This window comes from Protopterus annectens, chromosome 4.part1, assembly GCF_019279795.1.
Source record: "Protopterus annectens isolate FY-2018-M chromosome 4.part1, PAN1.0, whole genome shotgun sequence".
NCBI classification, from domain to species: Eukaryota; Metazoa; Chordata; order Ceratodontiformes; family Protopteridae; genus Protopterus; species Protopterus annectens.
The window spans coordinates 933,185,402-933,198,883 of NC_056734.1; the positions used below are offsets into that span (position 1 = coordinate 933,185,402).

The 13,482-nt window shown below is 39.1% G+C and overlaps 1 protein-coding gene across 4 annotated transcripts in view; it reads left to right on the forward strand.

The window, feature by feature from the left end:
• The first annotated feature begins 345 nt into the window (after positions 1-345).
• Positions 346-13,482, forward strand: part of DCUN1D1 (defective in cullin neddylation 1 domain containing 1) — a 723,324-nt gene continuing 710,187 nt past the window's right edge. Inside the window, exon 1 of one of the 4 annotated variants that reach the window (XM_044070666.1) lies at positions 346-442. In XM_044070666.1, the coding sequence (XP_043926601.1) occupies positions 440-442 (3 nt within the window). In that variant the 5' untranslated portion in view covers positions 346-439. The other 3 variants (XM_044070664.1, XM_044070665.1, XM_044070667.1) reach the window with 3 other exon arrangements.

Sequence of the window (13,482 nt, forward strand, 5' to 3'; positions counted from 1 at the left end):
TTCTGTGCAAATTAACTCACACACACGTAAAATGTTGAATTCAATTAAATTTTTATATTCTGCTCTTTGAAACCTCTGTCGTATACTGTAATTCATACATAAAGTAAAGTGCTTACTTAGGATGTGAAAGTTAAACCTCTTCTACATTTTTAACAGATACGAACTACCATGCTGGGAAAATTACTTCCCTCAGTAGTACTCAGAGGAAGAAAGAATGACATGAGCTGGAACTGATTCCCCGACCATTCCTGTCCAATTTAACCACAGAAGCTTAAAATTTTCCCCAGCGCTGGACTCAGAACATGATCACATAGCAAAACGTGCAAAAAGGATAGTGAAATCAAACCGGCACGGTGCTGCGCATGCGCAAGAGCTGCGTGAGCCACTGGGAGCCGTAAGCTTGTCAATTACAGTGAGCCAAGGAGGCCCCAGCACAAACATGGTAAGCAAGATAGTCAGTGTTTCAGGTCTGTTCCTGTGGCTATTCCTTCCAGAATAGAGTGATGGATGCACATTGAGGAGTTGTCTTGGCACTTCGGGGTATGACTGCTTTCACGTGGGTATGTAAGGGAGCCCATGAGCTGCAGCACTATGGAATGCTGGGGGTATGTTTCTGTGCCAGATACCGGCACACTGCAGCTCTAACGCCACAGTGGCCCTTGCTGTATCCCAAATAAGTTTGAGGCTGTCGGTGTGATTGCATAGGTGACCCCCTGGATTTTTGGGTCTGGGTTCTAAGAACTAAGCATAGGGAGTCTTAGGGCAGTGATGTCATGTGCTTTTGTTTTAAACTTTGTTGATTATTGGCATGCTGTCCCTTGCTTAGTGGAAATGTGTTTCATTTAAGTCTTTCGTTTTACACAATTCTAGTTTTGCGGAAACATTATTTAACAGCAAGAGTAAGTATCTCTGTCAGCATCTGGTTTATATCACTCACCTGTTTTAAAACTGAGAGTGTAAATACCGAGTGTAATTTATTGCGTTTCTTAACTAATATCGACTATGCACTGTTTTAAGAAGGCTTTAGAAAAGTTGTGACTTGGCATGTAATGTTTTCCTTGTTAGTGATCTTTTTTGTTTTATTTCTGTGTTTGAGTCATTGAGTACAAGTGCTTAAATAAACATTTTGGCAAACTTTTAGAGACTTGCTTTTGTCTGGATTAACATAATGCCATCATGGGAACTGTAGTTTAGACTTTTCTGGATAAGTGTTGTATAGTAGCTGTTTTGTTGCATTTCTGTTTAAATCTGCAAAGTGTTGCTGCAGTAATAGTAACAGTTTAGCAAGCTTTTACACATGTTGTTGGTGCTCTATAATTCTTTTACTGATTGTAAAAGTGATACAATTGCAAAGTGTTGCCTCCTGGAACAGAGAGGTGAAATGCAAAGCACTGAGTATGATCAACTCTTTTTATATAGAAAAGAGAACAGAAATGCAGTAAAGCATTGAATATGGTCTACATTTTGTGTAGTATGTAGTAAACATGCATACGCATGTGTGTATGTATATAATCTATACACACACACATATATGTACTTGTGTGTGTATGTATGTATTGGGAAACACACACGTGTGTGTGTGTGTGTGTGTGTGTGTGTGGATTTATTTCTCTACTGTTTAGTTCCCCTGGGCAAATGGACTGGTCTATTGACCCTTTTTAGCCAACCAGCTGTATATATTTTAGACGTGTGTGTATGTGCAAATAGGAATATGTATGTACATAAATATGTAGTTTTAATACTTTAAGTGAAATGCATTATCATGTATGTGAAGGAGGGTGTGTATGAAGGAATGAATTATCAGTCTAACTTTTCTTTGTGGTTTATGAATGGACATGTTTTTTTTTTATAATGTTCATTTAAATTGGGTGTTAATTTGTTACCCAGTGGTTCCTGAGGGTTATTTATTTAGTTATTGAGTTTTAAGGTAGGTAGGTTGGTCAGTTGACAGTCGCAGCCTGGACCTAGAAAGTAGCTGAATTGACCGAGCAAACCGGAATGTGCATTTATATGTATGAATAAGTTTTCATATGTAACTGTAAGGTTCAGTTTCATTTCACAATGATAAAGAAGATCATGGTTCCATGATAACTTTTTAGTAGTAAACCATTTACGTGTTACCAAGAGAATATTTACAAGGTTTTCACATAACATTGTTTATTAGCTGGTTACACTTGGGTGGGTGTATATGCTGGCCTGTAGCTACACTGAATTTGACTAACCAGTGTCTCTAAAAGTATTTATTTGCATTCTGAATTTCATCCTTTTAAGGGGGACAGTTGCGCTATTATTCAGGTGTAGCTGTTTGAAATTTGTGATGTTCCATTTAAAAGGTGACTGGTACATGTACACTAATAAAATAGAAAACTAAGTATAACTAGAATTCCATTATTATTCTCATGCAGTAACCTGTTTTTTCTTTGAAAACTTTTATTCACTCCAGCATTACATGCCTTCTCTTAAATTTAATTTCTCTTCCTGCTCATTATTCTATATGTGTTGTTATGACATATTCCATTTATTTCTGTGTAATTTGCTCCTTTCCTTTTATAAAGATCTCACCTCCAGTTATTTTTACCTTCTTTACTTCATTTATGGTTTGTTTTGATTTTCATTTTCTTGTAATTGGTTTTTATGGTAGCTAATTGTATTAAACTTAGAAAAAAGCCTTGCTATGCCTAGGCAGTTCAGATCTTGTATCCAAGCTCCAAAGAGTTATTGTCTTGGTTGTGCTTCTCCAATATTTTGATAAAGTCTCTCTATTCCACAAAAAAAAAAGTTGCCTGTTACCTCTTGTGTTTCCCATCACACCCAAGCATTTGCTGTTACCTATGGGGAAAAGATTTCAAGTCTTCTTGGGGTGTAAAAACATGTATGCAAATACTTCCGTGTAAATCCTAAAACTTCTGGACTTTTTTTGCATACTTCAGAACTATGCAAATGTCCTTCCACAGGTCCCTTATTACTTGTCTTTTTAATCAGTTTGTTTCATTTTTCTGTTGTCACTGTACAGTTTTCTCATGTAGCTGTAAAGATTTTTTTTTTCTTTGAGGGAGACTTGGCACTGTCTCAATCATCAGTTTATAAATAATTTGTACTGTATTTCCTTGTGTTTGAGATATTGTTGTCATAATGTTGCGGTTGTAAAGATGAGGTTTTAGTAGTGATTTGTTTATTCTTGTTGAAAATATTCTGTGTACTTCTGACCTCTCGGGGAGTTGGAAGGTCAGTAGAGAAAGGGAAGGGAATCAAGCATCTAATATTTCTGTCTTTCCTTTGAGGTTGACCGATGGAGAATCAGGATTTTGCTGCTGCAGAAACATCTGCTTATTTGAAACCAGCATACTGGGTTTTGGTGGACTTTATGAGATGTGGGCACATGACAGCACCTATTGTTGAAAAATGCTGTTGCATAATCATTGCAGTATGTGCCTTGGAGGAAATAAGGTAAACGAAGAAAATCTTTTCCTCTGGTTGTATGACACCTTACAAGCCTGCATGAGCTGGCTCTGTCCTCATTACAGTTGTCTGGTGGGAGAAAGCAAGGCTAATAAGAGGTTCATTACGATCCGATGGTTATGTGGGGCGGCGAAGTAACATTGTCAGAAAAACAGCCTAGGTATTTTTTTTTAAACCAATTTCCAGTGAGTTTTGATCCTCGCATGTCTAATCATTTTTAAAAGTGCTTTTCAGCAAGATGGGCTAATGAACACATTTTTTTATAGATTATGTTTGCACTGTTTGTATCCTTTTGTTTTAATTTTTTTATGTTCAAGTTATTACTTTACAGTGCTTCAGCTTTTTATACATTGTTATCTCTAGTAGGTTACACAAATTGGCCTTTAATTACTTTCATGTCCAGTTCACCTACAAATAAGACTGGAAAGCCAAGACCAACACCCCCCCCCGAAGCTTTCATTAAATTGGTTAGTCATAAAGAATGGGAATAGAAAATGTATAGTCTCAAAGGCCAGTACAAGGGAGAGAAATGGATGTGCTGTGAAAAGTGCTCTTAAAAGGAAAGATGTATTTGGTGTGATCACAAAGATCTGAATCTGAAGGCACAGAATTTTATTATGGCTGTGCTGGTGACAAGGCAGTAAGGCAGTTCATGTTCACATTTCGTATGAGATGGTATTGATAGGTTAGGATGGTGATAAGAGTACTTGGAATGTAGACTGATGGAAGTTGAAGGCAACATTGTAGACTGGTGTAGCTTACAGGTTCGTATTTTTGATGGTGTTAAGTGTTGCTGCACTAGCTGGCAACGCAAAGTCAAGTTCTGGTGCAGGTCCTCCTTATAGGTTCATAGGTAGGTACTAGGCTATCGGCCCTAGGGGCCCATACAAGCCTAGCCAAAAAATGTACCCTGGCTTTCGCCACCCAAGAAAATTATTTTCCTATGCCCCTGTCGAGCAGAGCCACTGAAGTGATCCCTGGGGTGAATTTCCCATTTCCCATCCAATCAAGATTTTTCTTGAAGAGTGCTAATGAGGAGCTCTGTTTGACATGGATAGGTAGTCTGTTCCAGAGTATGGGAAGTCTCTGGGACAGAAATCTATCCCTCCAGCATGTTCTGTTTATTGTGGTGACAAGGTTAAGGTCCCTAGAGCGTGTAGCTCGGAGGGATTGGGATTTCTTTAAGTGGAGCATGTCCAACAGCTCTGGGTTTGACATAGCTTTGTATGTTAGGCAGAGATCGCCCCTGAGTAGGCGATATGCGATGGAGTAAAGCTGTAGTTTTTTGAGACGGTCTGCATAGGGCGTCTGTTTGAGGCCAGTAATCCTCTTTGTGAGGTATTTCTGTGGTCTTTCCAGTTGTTGTAGATGTCTTGTGAGGTACATACCAAAAGGGGCATTGTACTCTATAATGGGTCCAATGAGTGATGAGTAGAGGGGAACAATGAGCTTGTTAGTGTTATTAAATGTCCTACCCTTCTCAGTTGCCTGATTAGTGTGGTGACATCTTTGTAGTGTGCACGAGTATGAACTTGTTCTTGACATTTAGGGTTGCTATCCCCTGTGTGTAGTCCTACTCAGAGCAAAGCCCCAAGATTTGAAGAGTGGAATTCCTTAGCAAGAACTACCCACACCGACATTTAGGGTTGCTATCCCCTATGTGTAGTCCTACTCAGAGCAAAGCCCCAAGATTTGAAGAGTGGAATTCCTTAGCAAGAACTACCCACACCATCCATTAAGAGGCGAGTTGGCCTATTTCTAGTCAGTCTCCCTTTTTAGTTATTTATGTATTATTATTTTTATTTATTTAGTTGTGGGGTTATGAAGGAAATTTTGATTATGGACAATGTTACTTTTTTTTTTTATTTTTGGGTAGAGAGAAATGACAGTTTATATTATTGGTGTCTGATTCATTTCTCAATCTCTACCATAAGAAGACTTTTCCTACTTGGGCTGAAGTTGAGGAAACAACAATTTAGAAGATGATATGGTTAACATTTTCATTGTTTCACAAATATGTTGGAGCGCAGCAGACTGATACAAATGCGTGGCACTTTTGATGGCTAATTTAGTCTTCAGGAGTGTTTTTAATGCTTTTAAATATTTTGCTGGTCATGTAGGTCCCATTGAACTTGACCTTTTTAGTGGTGTTTAGGTTGCTGTTGATTGTGACTAGGGTTGATTGCTCAGATTTACAGAACGTATTATAACTTATTCCCAAGTATTTATTACAAGAGTCTTTAATCAGGACAGGCAAATGGGACCTTGTTTTTACCTCACTCAAATATAGTAGAATCTGGGTACAGGCTGTTAACTGGGAATCAAGTCACAGTCTGGGTCTCGCAAGGTTTTATAATGGTATAATTTGTCATAGTTATAATGCCATAACCAGTAATCCTGTGTGATATATCAGGGTGGTTAGTAAATGGCTTGAGCAATGGACACAATATGAAAATGAATGTGTTACAGAAGATTGGTGAGGTTAGTGGACTGTCCTTGAAGTTGATGCTTGAGTCTAATGCAGCTAAATTGCAAGAGTGATAGACATACCTTTTTTGAGGATGTAGAGATTGGTGTCTTTGATTTGTTGACCAGAAAGATGCTGATTTACTGCGCAAATAAGTTACCTGCATTTAGGTGTGCACCTGTATGGGAACGTGAAATCTTTCATTTCTTTTGCTTTGTAGAGTATGATCTTTCAGGACAGCTAAAATGTAGAGTATATGGGAAGCTGGATGGGTGTGAATTGTGGACAGGAATGGCCTTTTTATGTCTGTTAAGTTTCATGTTCATTGTGTGGCCTTGTAAAATCGCATCTCTTAATCATATGTTAAGTGTAGAGGTAAAATTGAATTTGTAACCTCCTTTATAAAGAAACACTGTGCAGCATCTAAAAAGTTAAATGTAATATTAGCATGAATTATTGCAGGGAAGGCAGTTACTGTGCAGGTAGTAAGAGTTGATTTATGAGCTCTACGGTGAACTAATGAGGTTTCTTATATCTAGTGTAAGGTCATTACGTAGTGTAACTATTGAAGCTGTGGTGATGTGCTTTTAGTGAAATTTCTTCCCTTTCTTCAAAGTTTTGCAGGAAAATGATTGTCTGTGGGACCTGGGTATTCAAGCTCCTATGCAGAGGAGGAAAAATGTCCACGAATAAAATACCCTAGGGAAGCCCAGAACAAATGGATGACCAGGTAGGCTGTCTTAATAAAGGTACGGTGGGATGTCGGTGAAGAAGCTGGGCTACCGGTAAACCCTTGGCTGTGCGTATCTGAGCGCTTGAGGTTGAAGGCTGAGTAAAAACTTTAGAAAGGCTTCATATATAGGTCGTAGTTCCAGCTGGTCAGGTCGCCTGGTGAGAGGAACCGCTAGTGTGGCAGCTAGAAATCAAAGATGAAATGCACAGAAAAAAACAGGCAAAACAACGTAAATGTGGCTTGGCTAAGGAGCTCTGCTCGCCGTAGTGGCAAAAAATAAATGTAGTTGAAGTTCAGATTCTAGAAGGTCGTATTTTATTGAAGTAAAAAGTACCAGAAGTACAATCACCATCGAAGCGTAGTTCCTTAATGGAAAGAGTGATCCTGAAGATTTCCTTTTATAAGAGTACCTGGGGGTGTGTCAGTGGGAGCCAATCAAGTGTGAGTGAAAACCTTTATTGTGATTGGGCACGACAACTTGACATCACACCTTACAATCTGATAGGTTAGATACCCTGAGCCAACTCCTACGTGGTTAGTAGACTCACTCTAAACCTACAATAGTGAAGTTCGGAGATTAGCTAAAATTAGCTAAAAAAATAGTCTTGCTGGAAAAAAAATCATCCCTTGCTGGTAAAATACATTGTTAGGCTACACTTTTCAAAATCTTCATCAGGATGGTGGACGACCTAAAAGTGCATAATAAGCAAAGCCGAGCGTACTAGAGAGATAACAACAACATGTATGTAAAATAAGAAACAGGCTAGAAAACCAAAGTTTTGTGATGTGGTTTATTGCTGTATAAGTTATGGGGGCATAAGCCCCCCACTGTACACAGAGGCAACTTTAATATAAATTCATTTTTTTAATACATACTGGGAGTAATGAGTTTGAATCATTAGGAAGCTGTAATGAAACATTGAGCCTTTCACATAAAAGTTTTAGCACATGTAGGCTTACAGAAGTGCAGTACAAACCATGCAGAAGATTGCAAAACAGTAATATATGTTTGTGTGTATGTACATGTATGTAATGTATACATATGCACACACACTGCGGCCTCCCAAGTCTGATACAAATTCAGAGGATGAAAGTGCTGAATAAGAGAAATTTCCTTTTTCCTGCTTCCCTGAGTTGCATGACTTCACTACAAAGTACAGCTTCTGCTGTAGATTAGGCTGCAATGCTCTGATGTTTGACTACAAGCATCATCAGTTTTATACTTTTTTGTTTTAAAATGTAACTGCAGAGCACATTGTGAGTAGTAGGGCCAAAACCGTACCTTACACACCAAGCCAGACTCACTACAGCTAGATCTCACTAGATAACCTACAGTACTGCTCAGATATCTTCACTAACCTACATAAGGCTGATCTTAATAACCTAGAGTCCTGCTGTAACAAAATAGCTAAGTTTGCCGCCATTCAACCCCATAAAACTCATCATTGCTCTGTTCTTCAACAACTCAACTGGCTGGAACTTCCCAGCCTGTTAAAACTAAACCAACTTAACTTTGCCCATAAAGTCATACACAACCCCTGTAACTGCCCTGCACTTTCAAGCCTGGTCCAACCTAACGTTAACTGCAGGTCTCTTATGTCGTCTAACAGACTAATGGTTACCCAGTTCCACAACTATTATAGCGACTCCTCTATTCGTATAAAATAGCTAAGGTCTGGCATGCTCTTCCTCAGGACATCCAAAACAATCCCAACATGTCTTCACTTAAAAAAAAAAAAAAAAGCCTAAAAGATTATCTTGGTAGCAACTGCCCTGGTATTTCTCCTGGCTAGTTACTTTCCCCTATTAATTCCAACTCCCTTTCTCGTGTAACTCTGTTTATCACCTTTAAACAGCTAGTGCTTACAATCCCATGCTTAATTTTTGATAGTTTATATATCTCTGTATTATAGTATTACTATATATCTCTGTATTATAGTACTATGTGTTTTTTTTTTTTTTCCCCCCCCCTCTCTCATAAAAAAATTCTTTAACTTTTTTTTTTTTTTTTTTTTTTTGCAAACTGTGTGTGTTCATGACTACTTTTGTTATGTAACTTCATTAATTGCATTCTTTTGCTAATTTTGTGTTTTGACTATTTGCTCTCATAACCATTGTTACTGTTCTGGAGCTTTTTCTCCCCGGGTCTCCGCTGAAAATGGGCTACTTGCACAGTTGGACACTATCCGGTTAACATATGTAAATAAGTAAGTAGTGCTTTCAGGTTAAGACTCTTGCCAATAAACACTGAATTTAATAGTAGAAAATGTGAGAAGTAAAACATATGATTTGAGGGAAGGTGGGTAAAAGGAGGTTTAGATGATTTAGGTATAAGATGGCAATGCTGCTTTTGGTACCTGTGGATTGAAGTATGTGCAGAGCCTGTGTGAGGGTTGAGTTGCTGGACTTCTGAGGTGGAAAAGGGTAAATGGGTAAATTCAGAGCCTGTGACCATCATTTGTAAGGAGACTGGGAAGACAGCTGGGCCTAGGTTTAAGTATTATGAAGGGAAAAGTGGGACTAGTCAGGAGAGCAGCATTGGTGCAAAGACACAGGAGTAAGAGGAACAACATTTAAATAGTAATAAACATGACCTGGCATAACCTTTATCTAGAAGTATGGCATATGGCACTGGTGATGCTACATACAGTTAATCCTACTAATGATGCCGAAAACTGTAGGCCCTTCAGCATGATGGCCCTCATTCATAAGACCACAGAACACATTAACATTAGGCTTTATTTGGAGCAATTTGGTATAGTTAAAGGTCTTCAGCCCCATCTAACTTTGCAATCTCCTCTCACAACACCACCACCATCACACCCAGCAGTCACGCTAAACTGCTAGACTTCGAAATTGACAACCTTAGATTTAACATTCAAAAAAAAAAGAGTCCACAGAAAAATGGATCTACTCTATCTCAACAAAACAGTTTTTCACCAGTCACTCTAAGGTTACCACAGCCAGGACACACATCCTGTCCACCCTACTTTACACTTCCCCCGTGCTTACCAATCTCCGAAAAACTGAGCTCAACAAAGTAGATGGCTGTTACAATAAAAAAATAGTCAGATTTTCCACAGGATCACCTTCTAGAACCCACCACTGTGAAAGCCTCAAAAAAACAACTGGCTAGAACTCCCCCTGACCCTTCAAGTCAACCAACTAGCACTCGCTCACAAAGTACTACATCATCTAGGCAACACCCCAGCCCTGCAGCAACTACTTCAACCTTACACCAACACCTCCTTAAGGTAACAAACTTTAAAAATGAGGCAGGTAGATCCATTTATAGCCACTACATCTCTAAAATCTGGAACTCCCTTCCAGCCCACATAATAAATAACTCCACAACCCAATTCGAAAAACTACTCAAAACACACTTCCTTATAGGTTCGTAGGTAGGTACTAAGCTATCTGCCCAAGGGCCTACGTAAGACTAGCCAGCAAGGTTCCATGGCTTACGCCACCCAAGAAGGTTATTTTCCTGAGCCACTGTCGAGCAGTGACACAGAAGTGATCCCCGGGGTGTATTTCCTATTTCCCATCCACTCAAGATTTTTCTTGAAGAGTGCTAATGAAGAACTTTGCTTGACATGGGTAGCTTGTTCCAGAGTATAGGAAGTCTTTGGGACAGGACTCTATCCCTCCAGTGTGTCCTGTTTATTGTGGTGACAAGGTTTAGGTCCCTAGAGCGTGTAGCTTGGAGGGATTGGGATTTCTTTAGGTGTAGCATGTCCAACAGCTCTGGGTTTGACATAGCTTTATATGTTAGGCAGAGATCACCTCGGAGTGGGCGATATGCTACCGAGTAAAGCTGGAGTTTTTTGAGGCGGTCAGTGTAGGGCATTTGTTTGAGGCCAGTAATCCTCTTTGTGAGGTACTTCTGTGGCCTTTCCAGTTGCTGCAGATGTCTTGTGAGGTACATTCCAAAAGGGGCGTTGTACTCTATAATGGGTCTAATGATGGGTCTAGATTATGTACCTCTACCACCCCTGGTAGTAACTCATGTTTCTCTGTTTCCAGCAACTAGAATAACAGCTTATCTACTACTTTTTTAATGTCTCCATGGTTAATAGTAACTCAACACTGTAAAGTAAACCAAAGGGACATAACTCATTTTTACACATGACAGACATGCTATGTAAATTATCTATTCTACCTTCCTGCTATACTTGCTGTTATACACCTCTATAAGGTGTATAAGTAAATGTAGTCTGTGAATGTTTCAAATACACCTTTTGTTAAACTCACTATCACATATGTACTATACTTCTATAACAAGTATAAATAATGTTTCCTCTGTTTATTGTCTAATGTACCTTTTGTTAATGTGCTTTCTCTTAACAATTTTACTGCTCTGGAGCTTTTCTCCCCGGGCCTCCACTGAAAATGGACATATATCCAGTTGGACTCTCCCGGTTAACAAATGTAAAATACATTAATTAAAAATCTTGTGTAATGAACCCATTAAACTTCTTTGAAAAGGCAACACAAGCTGTTGTCACTTATCACACTGTAATTTTGTGGCCAAGGCTTATGTTACCCTCTACCACAGTAGCATAGTTAATAAAGTTAATGGATTACAGACAGACCCCATGTGGTAAGATTGGCAGTGAATTTGCTAAAAGACAGATCCCACATGGTGTGTGGCAGTATCATTGTCAGAGAACATAAAAGTGACCAGTTGTGTCCTGCAGGGCACACTGTTGGGACCACTTTTTTTGTTCAGTATTTACTTTTTATTTACTACAAATTGATAGTCCATTGCAAATCCCCCATATGACACAGAAGCCCCCCAGCAGGAACTTACACTTTTATAAATCCCTGGTGTATTGAAAATGGGATTAAATTAAATGCTGAAAACATGTAGCATTATCACATTAGGCAGGCAAACCATATCACCAGTTTATAGCATTGATAGCATCCCACTTCAAAATGAAAATGTGGTTGGGACCAGGGGCCTGGCTTATTTCCCTCTCGTTTGATCCCCATATAGCAGTGGTTATCAGGAAGTCTTTTTTTTTTTTTTTTTTTTTTTTTTTAACTTCGTGCACCTGATTGCCAGAAAATATTTCATCCATATCTAAAGATGTTATTTTTTTCCCTTGTACTCAGCAGTGATCAGACTGATTTATAGAAGAATAATGTAGGTATCAAAACGGTTAGAAATACCCCCCAGAGGTTCCAAAATCACAGGCCTAAAATATTTTACCTGTCAGAAAAGAGTAGAAGTTCTGTGTGTTACAGGCACTTCAGACGAGACCATTGCCTTGCTTTCTGAGAAATCAGGGACCTAGTAGTCCAGAATCTCTTGTACCATCACAAGTGCAGATCTGTTGTGTGGTGGTAATACATCAGTAAAACAAACTGGAGAGATTTTGTCACTCGGCACCTCCTCACCTCTGAAATAGACTCCCTATGTAGATAATGCAGTTTGATGCACTTTTTCCCAATCCCAGCTAAAAAGAAATTGGGTAGATATTCATAATTTCACCCTAAGCTTGACTGGCCTAGCCATTCTTGAGAGGGTAGGTAGAGTATTTGGTGGGAACTGGCAAAGGGTAATGGTTGTAAGAATCTGTAGTTTTGAGTTTTCTCTGATGAATGAGTTGTTGACTAGACAGGCTGTACCAGATGTAGATGTGTGGGAGATACTAATAGTGCATGACCAAGTGGATTAAAGAGGAGGAGAAATAGAAGAGGACAAAAGAGAGATTTGGAAGTTGGTAGTGGGCAGTGTAAGGGAGGGGAGAGAATAGTGGGACCAACAGAAGTAGGAAGTGAAGATGAGTACAGCAAGACAAGATAGATGTTCAGAAGTGATGTATTCAGCTTAACAGAAGTAGGCGGGAGAGCTTAATACAGGCAGCATGAAAGGGACTGCAGTAGAAATGATGGGTGAGAAGGGGTACTAAGCATTCCAGTAATCGGAGACTACTGTAGGGAGTGTTAGAGGTCAGGCAGATTGGAATGGTTTGAGTCAGTGGCAGTGATTGTAGGCAGATTGGAATGGTTTGAGTCAGTGGCAGTAAAAAGTGCCCTTGGACCAAGGATACATAGGGCAAACTAAGAAGTCTGAATTTTTATTTTTTGGATGGCAGGAAGTTAATACTTGTTCTGGTAGATGTTGGCACCAGTGACTACAGGTGGTACTGCAGTAGAGATGTAGAAGAAGGGCAGGTATAGTGCCTAGGAGATTTGGATGAGCAGTTGTGTTTTTGGAGGTGCTACAGTAACAGACTAAGGAAGGGCAAGTCCCCAGGACTGCAGTTACTGTCTTAGAAAGGGGGAAGATGTGCAGGGATACGTACCACTGGATAATTTGGTAAAATAGGGCAACTAAAGAACCATTTTACAACTAATGGACTACATGTCTTTTTGGATACGACAGCCTTACTGAAGTCTGGAGTGCAGCAGTATATTGGCATGATTATACCATTTAAGTTGAGGTGGAAGAAGGTGGTGGGAACAGACTTTCAGACGAACGAAAGACAGTGAGTTGTTCACACAGATGAATTACCAAAGACCAGTAAAAGCCATACACAAATATCGGAGGTTAACTCCACAGTAAAAAATATACTTTAATGTGTAGGAACTGAAGCATCAAGTAAAACTTCAAAATGCTCTCTATTAAGACAAAAATGTTTTATATTTTTGGACAAATAGCTACTCATGCCTTGGGTATCTGAAATCTGTCACAGATTGCACAGTTTTGTATACAGTCGCATCATTTTAGATAAATTCGTGAATTAAATGTCTAAATACAATAAAACGTTAAATTACATGATTCACTAAAGTTTTTCACACTGTTTAAACGAGG